Below are 18,347 nucleotides of genomic sequence, written 5' to 3' on the forward strand. Positions count from 1 at the left end.
CATGCTCTTTCAACTTCAAACATTCGGGAAGAGGGGGAATTCTCCCACAACACACACTGAGTGCACATTCATATATTCCTTTTTCATCTGCCTCCTACCTCCTTATGCCTTTCCAACTAAGTTCGCGCTCTGCCGAGAACTCTCTCAAATTGAGATTTGACTCATTGGCACGACGGGAGAAACCTGAGTTGTCGAGGCAAAGTAAATCAGTTATAGACCATTTTTTTCTTAATATTTCTATCTCTATCTCTCCCTCTTAGCTTCTGCATCCCGTCATCTCCTCATCTCCTTGAACTGAATCTGCGTTTCACCTCTCCTTCCTGCTTTTCCCTCTCTGTCCATTTTTCTTCGCATCCAACCGTCAATCGTCTTTTCCTCCCTTCCTTTCTACTCCTGTCTTCCCCTCCCTCCTTCTCTCATCACTCATCTCTCTTTCTGCCTCGTTTTGTTTTACATTTTAAGCATTTAGCTGACACACACATCCAAGAAGACAGCCTCTCTTCTTCTCTCTCTCTCTCTCTCTCTTCCACACATGTCGCCTCCATCCTCCCATCTGTTTCTGAATATTCTCTCCAGCTCCCTAATTATCCGGCCTTTCCGACAGCTGATCCGGGTTCAGTGACCGCAGGCTTCCCTTGATCATACCGTCCCAACTGATCTGAGAGCGTCAATTGATCCCGGATCAGTGCGCCGACTATGAAACACTTGATAAACACACACCTCTGTCTGTTTTATCCACTTTTATCCCTCCGCCTCCCTTCCAATCCACTCATCTCTCTTGCCCGATTCCCTTAGACCGAATTAAAATATAATCATTTAGAGGCGGTAGCGCAAATGTCTGCAAAATCAATGGAATGAGCGAGTTGGACCAAACTTTGCCCAAGGTGGTGCAAATTGAAGCAAGGCGGCATTAGTTCCAGATGAAACTTGAGAGAGAAATGTTCCCCACGGTGTATTAGCTTCAAGCGCGATGCCAATGAAATCCCGCCATGTAGTATTTACAGCAGCGGGAGAGAAGAAGAAAAAAATAGTCCATTGGGGATTTCTGGCAAACATTGACCGATGACACATCCTGAGAACCAGATTACCTGGAGAAGACACTGCTCACGCTGCCTGCTCTGCTCGGTACAAATGGATTCGAAAGAAAGCAAAACAGAGTCAAGTGCATAATGCTTTGCTGCACCTTTATAGTGAAAAGAAGCCAAGGAAGCAATTATCATAATGGCTGTCACCATCAGCCTGCTGCTTCGGCTTGTCTGCACGTCGTCACTCTGCCTCGCTGCTCATGTTTCTAGTAACAAGTTCAGACTAATGCAAAGTAAAGAGGGAAATATTGTCACTACCTCTTCTCGATTTCTCTTGATGTCCTGTATTGCTTTGATTTGATTGATTTAGTTTGACAGCATGGTATGTGTGTGCGGCCCTTTTCTTTCTTTTATCTCTAACATAAGGATGTCCTTATGTGGTTTAATCTCACTTCCACGAGAGGCAAGTTTGAAGGGAAAGTTAGACATTTTGGGAAATAAGCATATTTGCTTTGTTGCCACGAGTGAGATGAGAAGATCAATACCACTCTCATATCTGTCCGTTAGATTTGAAGCCAGAGACAAGATACTGTTAGCTTAGCTTAGAATTAAGACAGGGGAAGCAGCTGCCAAGGCTCGGTCGACTTTTTTAAGAAACCAGGAAGTTGCTTACACCTCATTTTTATTTATTTTTTATGGATGAAATAAACTTATAGGTGCTCATTGTGAACTTTAGAGCATATCTATTGCCTCCACACAGCTCTCATCGTGACGACGGTTGAGCTAGCGACTTTGCTAGCGACTGTGCTAGCGGCTAGCGGCTAAGAGGCGACGCTCAGGACAGCGGTATCAGCAGAAACGCTAATTTGACCTGGTGCAGAGCAGCGCTTCTAGCTAGCCAGTGGGACGCGCTCACATGCACTAAAAGGCCGAACAACACACGCAGAAGAAGGGTGTCGTGCTTCTCTGCTGAGGTAGACATTACCTCACTGTACCATTAGATAGCTAATAGTTGTTTGATGCTATTTTATTGCTCTGAATATCACATAGAGAACATTCAGCTAATTAGTAAGCTTTGGGGGTACTGGTAGGGTGATCTTTATGCTAAGCTATAAGCTATCCAGCTGCTGCCAAAGCTTCTTTTTTAGTGTACTGACAGAAAGGTGGTATCGATCTTCTCACCGAACTCTCTGCACCAAAGCAAATAAGCCCGAGAACAAAATAAAAAAACGTCCACCTGTTTAAGTGATGCGTGTGCTCAACATTGGATGAATGATAAGAAACCTGCACAAATAATTGTTGTGTGCAATGAGACTAATACAGTTGTATTACATGTATGCATGTCTGTTCAGATCCATGTGTGGCTAATTACATTTCTATTTTTATATCTAATGGGTGAAGGGCAAAAGGCCAATTTCTGAATCACACAGGATTATTTTCATACATTTACTTAATTAACCTGAAAAATAAATTGCATTTTTTTTTTTTACTTCTTTGTACTCAGGTCTCTTTCTTCTCCTTGCACTTGTCTACCATTGCACGTGATTATTTTTAAGTACATCAGGAATAATATAGAGTTCAGATGATACAAAGAGGATAAAAGGAGAAAATGACTTCTTTCAGGTGTGGGATTTCAAAAGTCTCTTCTGCAATCTTTCAATCCTATGATGGCTGTTAATACATTCTCCGGAGAGCCTTCCCAGACACCAAGAAAACTTTGACTGATGCGATGTGGATCAATAGTTTTTCAGAAAATGTCAAAAATATAAAAGGAGTCTCGCGCCGCGCTTGTGGAGTGGTGTCGAGAGAAGTCGTTGTCAGTTTGTCTTGCTCTCTGAGAAGCTCAGTGGGGATCTGACCATTAATTTCAATCTGTTTTTTGTGCCTGTTCACTTAAGAGTCCTAAACACTGTAAACTTTAAAAATGCTTAGCGGCTTTTTAATCAAATGATTTACAACAACAGTCATTTTTAGCACAGTTAAAGTCTGCCTACTCAATATCCGCTCGCTCGGCGAGAGCTCCCTCCGTCCACCAAGGTTTATAAATCACCGGAGAGCCATTACCTTGTTAAATCCTACTGAGGCCTGTCTGATGTCTGCTTATATACTTTTATGGAAAGGAAGGAAACCGCACATGACAAATAAATAAAATTATAGCCAGACTGAAAAGCTTATATACAGATTTTTTTTTCCTGGTGAGCAGATGTGCTTGCTGAACCTCAAATTGTGAGTGTTTTATTCTACTTTTATTGTGGTTTAATGTACGCACATGAAGGCACACCTCTCTGTGTGAGCCACACAGAAAAGAAGATTATAAGAATAAAGGAAGGTGTGATGGAAACGTGATGTATTTTAAAATGTGTTCAGGTGGGAAGATTCATCATCTCTCCACGCTTGATAACATCAGTTCTTAAATTATGAAGAAAAAGAAAAGGTTTCTGACAGAGATTCCCCTCAAGATTTAATTTTATAATCACGAGCAACGGACCAAAACAAATATCTTTATTAATCATTATTTCTCCGGCTGAAAGTTAATCGTTAGCTAACAAGTGAATATACAGCATCCAATTTGTGCCACTGTCACATAATCCTTTCACAACGGAGGAAAGACATTTTCTTCCCATATTGTGTGTCCACATCGGCAATATGCATTTCAGAGTTTGTGAGACGGCGTCGGTGAGCGAGCGTTTTCTCCACTTCTGTCGTGCTGTTGTGCCGTTTGTCAAGAGGTAAGTCAATTACGTGACATCAGGACGAACATTTATCACGATATAGAAACAAATTGATCTTCCGGATCCACATGCATGTGGTTCACAATTCAAGTTTGGGTTTAATATAACCGGCATGGCAAGATACCACGAGAGGAAAGGGAGAAAATGACTGATCCTTTCTCTGGCTTTGTCAGTTTCCTGCTCCTCTCCAAACTTCAGCAACGTGAAAAGTAATATTTGCAACTTTGTTTTGGACCTGCGTGAGGAATAAGCAAAGAGTATAAACTCCTGTGCACAGTCAACTAGTACAGGTACATAATATGTGAGACTGTCCTCCCAAGAAAAAACACAAACTATTCAGTTCTTTCAGCAGGTGACCCAAAATACGATTGCTCATAGATTCCTGCGTCAGATCACAGACAACATATTTCATCTTTTAATTTGGAAACCCTGTTGCTACTAACCTCGGTCAGGCATTTCATACGAGACATAAAACAAATACCGTCAGAGGCCCCTATTAGTATAAAACACCGTACACCAGTTAGAAATGGAAATAAAACACAACACTTTCTCTGGTTTCGGCTTCTTAAATGTGGTTATATCCCCGCTTTCCTCTAACGTAGGGAGACTGATCTGAATGTCTTTGCATTTTGGACTCCGGGTCGATTTAAGATGAGCGATACAAAGACATCACGTTGTGCTCTGGGAAATTGTGATGGACATCTTTCACAATTCTCTGACATATTATAGACAAAAACGACTACTCAAGAAAATAATCAGGGTTGCCAAAGGCACCCTGATGTGCTCCTCATAGGTCAGAGGCTCAGAAGGCCGCATAAATAATAAGGACTGTCTGTCAGGACGCTCACGGCTTTAGCTCCCTTCCTGACAGAACTCTCCTGTGGTTTTCAAAAGTATTAAGTAAGCTATTGAGACTCCTGAGAAGACAATGTTTTTTGGGGGGCATGAGAGCATCAACTAAAAGCCAAATATGCAAATGTGATGCCCTTGTTTGTCGCCCGTTTGCTCGTCTCGATTTCAAAGTTTCAGTCTTCACATCCCTCACGTCCGTCTCTTTATCCCAACGTCTCTCTCGCTGTCTCCTGGTAGTCTGGCATTAATGTAGGAGCCCATCTGTTTTCATGCTTCTCCTCGCTGTTTAATCTCTCCCATTACCAGGGTCTTTTCTCTTCTCCCCTCATCCATCCACCCATCCACTCCCACGCGTCCCCTCCAGGGTATACGTGGGTCCTTAAAAAAGGGTCTTAAAATAAATTATCCCAAATTAAGGCTTTAAAACGTATTAAAATACCCAGTGTTGGCTACAGCTATCAGATCATTTGTGTTCGCCATGAAATGACAGGTTTCTTTCTGCTGCAAATGTTCACGCTGAGATTAATACAGGACAGAATTAGCTGTAAAATGCTTTTTTTTTTGTCATTGTATCTGCTTTAATAAACACAACTGGGCTTCGTGTCCCTTAACAATTAATTTCCTGTTTTGCTTTATCTTCATCTAGCCAGTTATAGTTGCAGAACTCTCATTAGCTCTGCTCCACTGGAGCCAGGCTGGGTTTCTTTTTTCCCTTTACTTTCTTTTTCCAGTTTGAATCTTTCTCTCCAAAGTAAATGTGCCCACACTGTGTCCCCTCCTCCGCTGGGTCCCCGTCTCTCTGCGCTGCATCTCATCTGTGCAGAGCGGGGTCAAATTAAACTGATATCAATGGCTTTCCTTGTCTGAAACAATGATAAAAGTCAGCTTACGCTTTCAATCTATTTGGATGGAACCGATGTGACCCTGTGATTATGCCGGCAACATCAACATATCATATATCACACAGCTTTGATTCTTTCATCGCTCTTTCACCATAAATTAATTCCAAGGTCTCTTTCCCTGCAACTCCTCTGCATCATTTATAGATAATCATGTATTTTCTCTCTATAATGCAGTGTAATACCCATTCTCTTCTCCTCCTTCTCTATCCTGTGATGATGATCCTACCTTCTTGGCCGTGTCTCTATTCCTCTTTTTTTCTCATCGGGACACCTGTTTAGATTACGAGTGAAGAAAAGCTCTCTCTCTCTTTTTCTCTCTCTCTCTGTCTGAATTCGCCATCTCTGATCTCGCCGTAGTACAGAGTCGACTCCGCGGCCTGGAGGCCATCACTGTGAGGAGTTGTCACTCATCATTTTCCTCTTGTTCTTCTATCTCGCATCGTGCTGTTCGTCCACCGCTCTGCCTCTCCCTCCTCCACCCGTCCTGTTTTTCTTCTTCTTTTTCTATCTTCTTCTCATGTCCCAACTCTCCAAAGCGCCGTGCATACTGTGCAGTGTTAAAAGGTGTCAGTGAAGAGCCCTAATTTCTCTCCTTTTCTTCTCCTCCCCTCTACACTCAACTGGCTTGTTTCCTGTTCCAGTTCCAGCATGTCCTGCTGTCATCGCTCCATCTCTTGCTGCCTCCGCTCTGAAGCAAACTGCTCTTTGGTGTTCGGGCCAACTGCATATAGATTTGCTGCTCCGTCTCCGATCCATCATTTCCAAAGCGAAGCAGCGAGAGGTTTTCATTCACTCTTTTCCCTCCTTCCGCCTCTTTTTTTGGGATCCCTCCATCCTATTTTATGTTTCACCATCCTAATCTGTCTGTCCTTCGTTCGACTTTCCCTTCTTGGCTGGACAATTACAGCAAACTACCGAGAAATAAAAAAATTTGGGACGATCGTGTGCGGGAGATGGCAAACTTCCATGTCAACCCAAACGAGCAGGACGTTTTTCTCAAAAATAACTTTCTATGGCGAGTAAACAAAATCGTATTAAAAACGCTTTGGAAATTGTTCTATTATACAAATACCGTTGTGATTATGACGGTGAATGGTGGTTTCTTTCGACCTTGATCGCTACCTACCAATTTAAAGCTGCAGTAAGTCATTATTTTCATATTACGGATGCGTCAAATGACTATGTGTAATGTGTAAGAAATAAAATCCACAGAGAATTATCCCCCAGCTCTGCAGTCCCCTTCAGCTTTATGGAGCAAACCTTACAGTTTCTACCAACAACAGGCTGCTGTTTTCTAATAAGAATACACCAATATAATAAACAGACTGTAGGCTACACCTGCTCAGCAAACGAAAGTTAACAACTACCTAATGAACATAGTGGAGCATTTAGCAGCTAAAGAGTCGGATACTTCCCCTGAGGAGATCGAAATGGAGCTAAAAGGAGAGGGAATTCTGGAGGTGCGTTAGTCCATTATAATTGCTACTGCTGCTCCTGGGTGTGTACATGCAAATTTGTTTCTAAAAAATCTACATCTTCATCTTCGCCAAAACAGTTTTCCAAGGTGATAAAATGTCCATTTTGTGTGTAGAGCTCGTTGCCGCTCCACCAAGTGGCCAAATGATCAGCGAATGCAGGCTTAAGTACGGACGTTTTCTTTTATGTGTTATCACACGCATCTTAGCCGTACGCAATTCTTGTACCAAAATGTGTCGCCCATGTTTTTGACGATACAGATCCCCCGTGGTCCCAACAAAAAATGAACAGTGAGGGGCCGTTCACACCAGACGCGACTTTTAAAAGTGCAGTCGCCTCTAAAAAAACGAAAAAACGCTAGAAAAACTCGACGCGCGGCATTTAAACCATAGGGAAACAATGCTTTTGCTAGCGACGCGTTTTTGAGTCACGTCTGAGGCCATTCCTAGCGACGTGTCATATGAAATAGCTTAAAATGAAACACACCCTCGCACTTTTTTTTGCTATAGAATTATACTTGAGACATCTTTTCCCTCAAATATAATCAACCAATCAGCCCGACTCATTCATTCAGTCCTGTTAGCAACAACTAGAGAGCTAACTCAGAGTGAATATGAATTATTTTTGGAATGCTCTTTTGCGTTTCTGGCTCATCTTCACACTGTAGGTTTTATATAAACATCTAATTACAGTCAAAACTGGCATCTCTTCTTTCTCCTTCCTCTTTTCTCCATCTGCTACTCTTCCCCGAAATTATTTTGCCTTCTGTTTACAATTCTTCTCCTCCTTCGTCTCTTTCTGTCCTTTATCAGTTTTCTTTTTTAAAATCTTCCCCACTGTACACACCTCCATCCCTCCACTATCTTTCCATCTACTCTGAGAAGAGAAGACATGGCTGAAGGGTTGATTTCTTCTCTGTCCCTCAACTCTCTTCTTTCCAAAGTGCAGCATCTGCTGAGCATGTTGGACCACTGCAGTGGGGAGTTTCTGCTCCTGATCTCGCTTCATACTCGCTGATCTCTACATTTGTCCTTACCCACATCCCTCCCTCTCCCTCTCTCTCTCTAGCCCTCCCTCCATCCCTCACTCCCTTTCTCGCCTCTCTGTGCTCCAAATCATCTGTTGGCCCGCTGCAACAACAACTTCTCGGCCTGTGTCCGCCTACTCTCGCCATTCCCAGCTCCGTCTCTCCATAGCTTCACTTCTGCGGTGAAGTGTCGTGTTCGTGCACGAGGGAGTCTTTCTAGCGCTCTCGTCGCCCTTGTATCTGATTCTCCAACTCTCCAACTCTCCCACCCCCATCCTTCCCTTCCATCTGGACCACTCTCTCCTCGTTTCACTACCAAGTACCAAGTCTGTTGTGTGATGTTGGACTATTGAAAAGAGGCAGACTGGAAAAAGTTGGAGCACACATTTGAGCTTGTCAGGATTTAAGAATGTTAAATATCCCACTAGAGACGTCTTTGTGTATTGCAATCATAGCTTAGTGATGTTCTCCTCGTCTTTACACTCAAACTGTACGCTTCTTTTCACTACTGAAAATGTTTTGAGCCACGGTTCTGAGTCAACACAGTCAAAGTAATCATTAGCATCAAAGCACCATATTTATATTGTCAGTCATTATTTGTTTTTTAGTTTTTTTGCCACCGCTAGCCTTCCTTCTTTTTTTTTTTTTTTTTCAAAATACAGGGTCCGTTGTGTGATGCTGGACAATTGAACCAAAGATTGGGAAGTCTCTCTTTATCAAAATATCCTCGAAAAGCCGGTCTGGCTTAACGGCCAGTTCGGCCATCAAGGAGCAAAGAAATTGATTAATTGGGACAATTCATCGTTATAAAAAGTCGCTGTTTGAATCGGACACACTGAAGTAGGGCTGGGCGGTATGGCCAAAAATTCATATCACGGTATTTTGTAAGATTCTGGCGGTTTCACGGTATATATTTTTTTAAACATGTAAACACATTGATTCCATTAACAGCATCAGTCATTTTGGCCGTGTAATTTTGAACCATGAGTGAACTAAGTTACCCTGACAGCTAAGTAGCTCCACTGCGCTGCTGCTATTAAACTGTAAAAAATAAATGTTGCCACCTGCTGTTCTTGCGGATATGCACGGCTTGTTGACGGCGCTGGTCGCTGACAGCACCGCTGTCTAGTTGACTGCCGTAGAGCAATGTAATCACCGGTATGACGGTATATGAAAAATTCATACTGTATGGAAATCTGAAACCGGTTTAGTGCACAGCCCTAAACTAAAGCACTTGTGCCTGTCAGATCCTGAGGTTTGTTTTCATCCTTTCATTCAAAGATGATGCACATATTGAGCACTTTTTTTGGAATCATGCAATATTACATGTTGCTTGCTCTCTCAGTTTCCGAATGTCTTTGTTCGGGGCTTTTACTCCCGAACAAAGCTTTTGACCCAGCGAGTACAAAGTAGTTATTAGGGCCTTGTTCAGCAAAGATGAAAAAGAAAAAAACACCTTTATTGCAACCCGGTCCCCGAACAACTACATTCATACGAAAGCTGATGTGCATTAGCAAAAAGATTTTTGTAGAAAACATATTTGTTATCAACAAAGACACAGAGACCCTTTTACATGTGACTTCATGCTTCTGAGACGGATTGGATAGCTATGTGGAGTGTGACTGCATCCAAGACTTCTATATGATGATACATCTGTCTCTACAAGACATATATATATATATATATATATATATATATATATATATATATATATATATATATATATATATATATATATATATATATATAAAATCCTTACTCTGCCCAAATGTAACTACGTCAGTAAGCGGTCTGTGGAAGTAGCCTCTCAGCGGTCGATCTCTCGTGATGAGGGCAGCTGAAGTGGGACTGAAACAAGCTGTCATATCTGCTCAAGAGATTTGAACACACGACACCGAAGGCGCGGCAAGCTGTTGTGGCATTTATCTGATCAACTGGTTCAACATCTCAATGTTGTGTGCGGGTTGGGGAATGAATGAATGAAAGCCGCTGAAGAGGAGACAACTTCTAGCTCTCACTCGCAGTACCGGAGCAGGCCAACAGGGGATGCGTGTACGTTGCTAAAGCGTCAACAAAAAGTTCATCAGATTGCATCTGGATTTGATACAGATGTGACACGTGGAGTGACGTGTAAATGGAGCTGTCTAAGCTCTAAGCTACTACTGATGCCGCTAGAAATTGAAGTATATTGATGAATTAGATTAAACGACGATTAGAGAGATCGTGGTCTTTGTTAACGATTGAAAAAAGTCGACTCATGAACATGAAGCACATGAAGGGATGATCAAACCTACAATCCGAACCAATGGTGTTCTAACAACAGCAAATATTTCTCTGTTATCAAAGAGCTGTGCTTCAATACACCCACCTCGCAGCATCTCTGTGGTACGGAAACGTTCCAGCCTGGACTGGGAACACAATCTATAGGCAGCTTTTGCGTTCCCACCGGAGCACATTTGGCAATTAGTCGCATTTGAATGTATTTTTGCAGCGTTGCTCTCCCCCTACCCCTCTCACCTCTCTTCTCTCCAAAGTACAGGGTCTGCTGTGCCGTGTTGGACCATTGCAGTGAGGAGTTATCGCTCTCGGGCACGTGGCAGGTCAGTGTCACAGTTCCCCCCACGGACACCGTCTCATCTGAGGTCACTGGCTGCAAGGGGTCTTCGTCTAGGGAGAGAGAGAGAGAGAGAGAGGGGGTAAATAATCATAAGACAAAGAGATATGGCGGCAACAGAGACAGAGACACTGCGCTTTTATGAAAAACACAAGCAAAAAGAGTCGCAGAGACCAGCACACAAATCAAATGAACACACAAAATGCATTACTTGCATCGCTCCCTCTCTTTCTCTCTCTCCCCCCGCCCATCTCTTTCTCTGCTTGTCAGATTATCCATACATCTCTATCTGTCTTTCCTGAAAGCAAATACTCAAAGTGCTCACGCACGCACACACACACAAACACACACACACACACACGGACGGACGTGCTGTCAGGGGGGCCAAAAAAAAGCAGACAAATGGCGATCTGGTTGTGTGTTTGCGAGGCCAACGTAAGAGCGATGAGTCAGCAGCAGCGCTGGCACCCGGAGACCGCGGGGACCCGAGGGACCGGCGAAGATGAAGAGACCGAGGCGGGGAGAGAGAGCGGCCCTCGACAGGTCAAAGCAAGCAAACAAGAGCACTGTCTCGCACACCTTTTTTTTTACGGCTTCGTAACCCTCTTTTGTCGATATCTGTGTCGGTTTCTAACGTGATGCATTTATGCATCGGCTGCCTTCAGAGCGAGCTCAAACGGGACAGGCGTTATGGAAATGAGCGGGTCACGGGGAAAGAGAAAGAGAATACAAATGACCCGGCATAATGAATTGATTCTGAAGGCTGGAGCTGGGACGCCGCAAAAACCCACTGAACAGTGAACTGGGTGTGTAACAGTATTCAAATTGGCTCAAATTATGGTATTTAACAGCACTCCCTTGATAACGGGAGATGGCTAATTCCACTCTTTGGATTCAGCGAGGGTGGCAGCCGATTATGTGAATCAGAATAAGGGATGTATACTGAAATATGCAGCCCCTCGTATTAGTAAGTCATTCCAGAGCCGGGCCGCTTTACTGTGCTTCTAGCCGGGTTAAGTTATTGCGCCCAGCCGTGCTTTACGCTTCAAAACGTGCCAGTGCTCGCTCAACCTAATCTCAAGCAAAACTAAAACATGGCGTAATTGACAAACAAGACCAAGCCAAACGGAGGGAACGTCTCTGAAGCAGAAATGCCCCAAAGCGCTCTCCTCAGACCATGAAAATGTGACGTGTTTAAATAGTTTAATTGGAACCGAATCGTCAAGAAGGGAGACAGGTTTATATTCGGCGTGGAGCGTTATCACATCCTTGCACCGGAGGTGGAATTGATTTTTTTGCAGGAAAAACATCTGTTAAAGTGCGTTTCGGCGGAACTCCCATCTAGACATGAAGGAGGTGTGTGGAGGCGAGCAAACTGACTGCAGTGTGGCAACAAAAACACTCGTTTTTTTTAGAGCTTGAGCCGAGAGCTGCAAGCGGCAACTTTTCCGCTATATCTTTCTTTGACATGTTAAAGACAGTTTTATGGCCAGTTCAGCAACTCAGAGAGAAAAAAACACCAGTTGTTTGCAAAGAAAGACAAACTCTCGGGCTTGACTGGGCTGAGAGGATTCAGAGGTATTAAAGGTATACAGCCACCAGGATTCACTCAGGGACTTCTGGAGAATGTCAGAGTCAAGTCACACACACACACACACACAGCCTCCCCCTCTGTGGTGTTTTTACTGCGGCCCTGACCTTGTGGTTAGTTTATCTAAGCACCACGGATGGCTCGGGGCTGAATGTGTGGTCAAGTGCAGCGCGGATTAGTGTCTCCTTTAATAGAGTCTCCGGCTAATTCTTGCGGCTGATCGGGAGAGCTCTTCTTCTTGGCATGAACACTTTGGCTAAATTTGCCGGCCCAGTGCATCAATCATGGAGCCGACCGCAATGAACGCGCGACAAGTTCGCCAAACTTGTGTTTCCGCTTCGGCCGACCGGCGTTTTCTGCTCAAGAACAACCTGTGTTGGAGGCTCAGAGTGCCAAGTTCTGTGGTCAATTTGTGGCTCTCCGGCGACGTATACGGGAGAAATCTGCCTTTTTACAGAGCTCTTTTTCACAGCATATGCAATATTCATCCGCAGCAAATCCCAGCACTATCTTACACTATCACCACTGGGCTAGAGACACAGCCGTTCTCATTTCCCCCCTTTAAACCTCATTTTAAATATCCTCAAAGAATAGTGGAAACAAAAAACATTTGTTCAACACTGCACAACACCATCTGCATCTAATTTGCATTGTGTTTACACCGCCAGAAATTACATGCACGCCTTGCGGGCTCAGACTAAGCTCGCCCTCGTAATAAATAATGACCCGCCCATAGGTCCAGAGGAGCTGAAGAGGATAGATTCTATAAATTCACTGGCAATGGGTGATTATTTGGTCATTTCAAAGTCTTTTATTTCCATTTCAAATTATTGATCTTGGGCACTGAGGGCCTAAAGGTTAGATAAGTGGGAAGGTGGCAGGAAGATTGCAGATTCGATCCATGGACTGGCAGAGAGGGGTAAATCTCACAGCAAAAAAAACCACACACAAAAAACAGGCAGCACTCGTAGCTTGTTCATTACAGCAGCTGGAGTGCCTTTTAATCCCCGTCTGTACTCCGTGGAGCTCAGTGGCAAAACAGAACGCACTGTGTGTGTGTGTGTGTGTGTGTGTGTGTGTGTGTGTGTGTGTGTGTGTGTGTGTGTGTGTGTGTGTGTGAGTCTGTGCGTGTGGGCTTACACAAAAAGTTTCTATATAAATTAATGCAGGCTAATAAATAAAGGTTAATCTCACTCTTATTGAGTAATATGTTTTAATGATGATTAAACGGCACCCTGCAACCTGAATTTAAAGCTGCACTAATGCCTACAAATCACTTGATGTACAGTATAGCAACCTTGTTATAGGGCCCATCGGTCAAATACTAACCGCAGATGAGTTCATTTACTTGGAGAATTTGACTGCATCGGGATTATGCATGAATCTTACATCACGTAGGCGTTCATGATGGAGTTAGATGGGCCCATTGGAAATAAGATCAAATTCTCTGTCAAGACACATCCAGCTGTCCTTAAAGGCACGACCGAAGCATCCATCGGTCCATATGGGTTTACACAAACCCTGCAGACTCTCCAGCATCCAAATAAGCCTCAGATACAGATACAGCTGTTCTTCGTACCTTTGAAGCTACTTAAGAGTAAAGTTAAAGATGAAGTTCATCCAGAGTTTAAACGGTTAAGACAAGCTAAACACCCGAGCTGCAGAAATGAAAGGCGAGACCTATCTATCCTGAGCAGACGCTAAGTTAAACACTGTGGCTTGCCCTTCTTTCTTCTCGCCTCGCATCCACCCCTCCGCTCCTCCGCCATCCCTCCCCCTCGAGGTGTAAGCGCGAGGAAGACACGGGTATTTAAAGCAACACAATTTGCACTTCCGAGCGCCGGCAACGAGGTGACGGGACGCAGAGGTAGAGGGAGGAGGATGGACGGGTAAGGGGTAGATGGAGGAGGGTGCGTGTTAAAACGAGGCCGGAAAGATTTGTGTGTGTGTGTGTGTGTGCGTGTGAGAGAGAAAGGGGAAAAACTGAAATAGTTTTTAAAGAATAGGCTTAATTACTTTCTTTCTGGGAGGTAGACGAGACGATCGATATCCATCTCAAGCCTGCACGAATACATACAGGGCGTGTTTAACGTAGCGAAAAGATTGGCTGCAGGTGGCGAACACTTAGCCCGTATAGAAAGAGAGGAAATACACCCCACAAAGCACTCACTATTAGGAGTTCCTTCACTATCACGAAGGAACAAATCTAATTATCACATCTCGTTTTGTCGACTGTATATACGAACAGAAACGGAATTCACAATTTGTCGCTTGAGACGGAATCGCGCGTTGAAACTAAAAAGGTCCACCCGGCCCCTGGTACACATTCTGGTGTAGTGGGTCCTGTTGGTATGGGTCCAGGTGTGCGTGTCTACGTCTAGCTGCTGCAGCACCCACATTTTGGATCGTGTCTAAATCTATCTTTTTGGCTCCATGACGAAGTGATGGGGCTTTTCTAATGTTTAATGGGCCGAACGATTCATCAAGAAAATGAACAGCGCATTAATCCATGCTACCTGGTTTGCTTCTGAATGAGGTGTATACCTGCTGCTCGGACTTTATATCGGGGGCAAAGTCGTGCACACACTAGCTTTTCAAAGCTGTGGAAAGGTTTTGCAAATGTGGAATCGAAATGTGTTTTTTAGAGAGAGTTATAATTGACCTTTATTGCAGTTTGAGGAGTCCTGTCTGCTTTAAAGACAGTGGTTAAGGTGGTATGCAGGGTTGTTCCTTTTAAGGCGGCAGATGAGGATTTTAATTTGTTGTGGTACTCTCGGGAAGAAATACAAAAAGCAGTTGTTCCACACAAATATTGAACTATTCCTGCAAATAAAATAAACCGCTTCCTCCACTCCTTCAAAAGAACAACACAATTCTAACCACCATGTTCACGTCCTGCTCTCTTCCTTCCTTCCTTCCTTCCTTCCTTCCTTCCTCCTCCTCCTCCATCTGTCTCCCTCCATCTATTTCCCCCCCTCCTCCTCTCCATCTGCCCCGATGTCCTGCTCGGTTTCCTCTCGTCCTCCCTCACCTCTTTGCCCTTCTGTCAAGCCTCCTCCCCAATCCTGATAATCTCATTTACTTCTTGGCGTTCTTAATTCTTTCTTTCCCTCCTTTTTTTTCTCTCGTTCTCCCTGGGAAGCTTTACTGTGTTGCTGCTAATTAGCGGCAGGTTAATGAACTTTATTTACTGTAAAACAAGCGTGTCAGTGTGCGTGTGTGTGTGAGATACAAGAATGCTATCCACATGTCCGTGCACGTGCGTGTGTGTGTGTGTGTGTGTGTGAGAGATACAAGATTGCTATCCACATGCCCGTGCACGTGTGTGTGTGTGTGTATCTGCAAGTGTTCACAGGGTGTAGGTGTACTTTCTCTGCAAGGAGGTAATTATCTCCATGTGCGTCTCCTCACATGTGTGAGTCTAAAGAGGCTTGTTATCGATGTTTGTGTGTGTGTGTGTGTGTGTGTGTGTGTGTGTGTTCGCGCGCCGTTGTATTTGTTTTGCGGGGAGGAATTTATCTGTTTGTGCAGCATGTGGGACGGACTATCTGTGTGATTTATGAGATGCTTTTTATCTGCATGTGGTTGAGGCCGTGCGTGTGTGTGTGTGTGTGTGTGTGTGTGTGTGTTGTTGCTGGCGTGTGTGTGTCCATATTCTTTTGCAGCGGCACGGAGAGGGAGAGAGGGAGAGAGCGCGGCCTCTGGTGTGTGACAGACAGAGCCATGTGTCATGGTGCTGGCGACGCTGTACACATTTGATGGGAAATTCAGCCAACGGGGAGCGGTCTGATATGGCATGGCGCGATACAGCCCATTACACACACACAGAGGCATCCACTGGCACACACTGCAAGCATGCTGACAATCCTCTGCACCCCCCCTCTGCACCCCCCCATCACCTCACCCCATCCAAACCGCGCCCCCGACTCCCACAGACATGCTCGTAAAACACACAGACAGGAAGAAATGTTCAAGCACAACAGCTATATGCATACAGAAAGACACAAATACGTAACATATATTGCTTTAAAATACATTAGATAGAGTGGAAACATGAAGCAAACACACAAAGCGCACAGAGGACACATTCACAAAGACACGCACACACACACATTCACAGAGACAGACACACACACACACACACACACACACACACAGCAACCTCCCCCACATCATCCATCTATGCCCAGCTGTCCCCGACCAGACCACCACCCATCCCCCTGGGTGTGTGTGTGTGTGTGTGTGTGTGTGTGTGTGTGTGTGTGTGTGTGTGCCCTTCTGCCCACCTCTACCCTCTACAAGCTCCCTGCTCTCTTCCTCTTTTTTTATCCGTCCCTCCACCCTTCTACAAATGTTGTCAATTGATGTAAACCAAAGCCAGATTTGAGTGAATTTGACCAGTGATTTGAAACCCGAAACAAAAGCACGTCTTGCTTCACATTGCAGATGTTTCATATACTTTTCCCCCTGAGACAAACACTTCTCCGGCTTGTGAAGCGAAATGCTTTGTTTTTTTTCTGCCTGATTTCCGCGGCTTCTCAGCCTTTGATAGAAGAGCGGTTGTAGCGACTTTCATTCTGTTGTCCTGTCGCCTTTGGGTGGGGTGGGTGGGGGGCGCCGGACAAATCACTTGTAATCTTTGAGGGGTGTGGGTGGGTGGGGAAGTGATGGGGGTGTGGGATTGGCCCATGTATTTGGGATTTTAGCCCCCCTGCCGGCTGTTTTTAGCACAAACAAACTCCTTAGCCTTAAGTTTTCCCTCCATCCCGCCTTTTTTTTCTCAGGGCTTATGGGGGATTCTGGGAGCCCAAAACAGCCCCCACCCCATCTCCCGTCAAGTACCCCACCCTTCTTCTGTTGCCTGTCAAACATAGTTAGCTCAGAGCTCAGACAATTCCCCCTCTGCTTCTTCATCCTCATCCTCCACCAGCTAGACCCCCCGTCACACACACACACACACACACCACTCCCATCACAGCCCAGCAACGTCTCTGCAGCAGCACTGAGGCGCCAAGCCGGCCGCCCCACCCTGCCACTGGAACAGCACTATGAGAAAGAAGAGAGAGAGAGCGAGAGAGAGAGAGAGAGAGAGGGGGGGTGGGGGAGGGGTTCAGCTTGCAGAAAAGGGCAGCAGCATCACTGCTGACAAAAGAAAAAGAATAATGATTTGCCAGGAAGAGAAAGACAGAGAGAATCGGGGCGGAGAGAGAGAGAGATGGAGAGATGGAGGAAAGCACAGGGGAGAAACAGAGAGAAAGAGAAAAAAGATGGAAAGAGAGAGTGAGAGGTGAGCGAAGGACATGGCAGAAATAAGCATATATAGATAGATGAGACCAATGAGGAGAGATGACAGGGTGACTTAGAACAAAAAAAGGGGGGGGGGGCAAAAAGACTGAAAGAGCATATAGAGAATAAAAAGAAACAATGAGAGCGAGATGGAGGGAAGTAGAGCAGAGTGGAAGGACAGAGAGTCAAAAAGGAGACACAGGGATGGAGAGGTTGAAGAAGAAGAAAAACACATGATGTGGAAGCGGGAGGGGTGGAAAGAGGGAGAGAGAGAAAGAGAGGAAGAGAGGAAGAGCAACCGTGAGTAGATAGGAGTTAAAGGATCGGCCATCTAAACACAATCAGCATGCCGAGTCCTCTCCGTGCATATAAGAGGTGATCCTCTTTCCGCTGGCGCCGGGGGACTCAATCTACCCTCATTCTCAACTTCAGCCAAATGTGCATCTGCTAACTTTCAGGTCTTTCTTTGTATGAAATTGAAATGCCCTCTTCGTTTCCTCGGTTCCCCTTTGCTGATCCATGGCGGCGTTCTTCCCGATAGTGGCATGTATTACCAAAAAAACATTGGATTCGCTCCACGTCTATTGTCTCTTTTTTTTGGCGCCAAGGAAAGGTACAACATCAAGTACGGCCCGGGAATCCCTTTCCACGTTGGACGATTCTGCACCTCGTCCGGCGCCACTGTGCAGGAAATAGTGCGGCCTTTTTTTATTTATACCAACCGATTGGACACACACACACACAGACAGATAGAGAGTTGGAGAGATGTTTTGGGGATTTCAAAGAGAAGAGCCCTTTGCTAGTTCACACGCAGCGCTCCAAAAAAAAACTCACCAACCAGA

General features: G+C 44.7%; 1 protein-coding gene across 1 annotated transcript in view; it reads right to left on the bottom strand.

Moving 5' to 3' along the window:
• The window catches only part of cadm3 (cell adhesion molecule 3), a gene marked incomplete at its 3' end in the record, with an annotated part of 83,121 nt that overhangs the window by 34,484 nt on the left and 30,290 nt on the right, over positions 1-18,347 (bottom strand). The window contains exon 3 of the mRNA XM_079223473.1: positions 10,532-10,681. Within this exon, the coding sequence (XP_079079599.1) occupies positions 10,532-10,681 (150 nt within the window). The remainder of the gene's footprint in view (positions 1-10,531; positions 10,682-18,347) is intronic.

This window comes from Taurulus bubalis (assembly GCF_910589615.1).
Source record: "Taurulus bubalis genome assembly, chromosome: 1".
NCBI lineage: Eukaryota > Metazoa > Chordata > Actinopteri > Perciformes > Cottidae > Taurulus > Taurulus bubalis.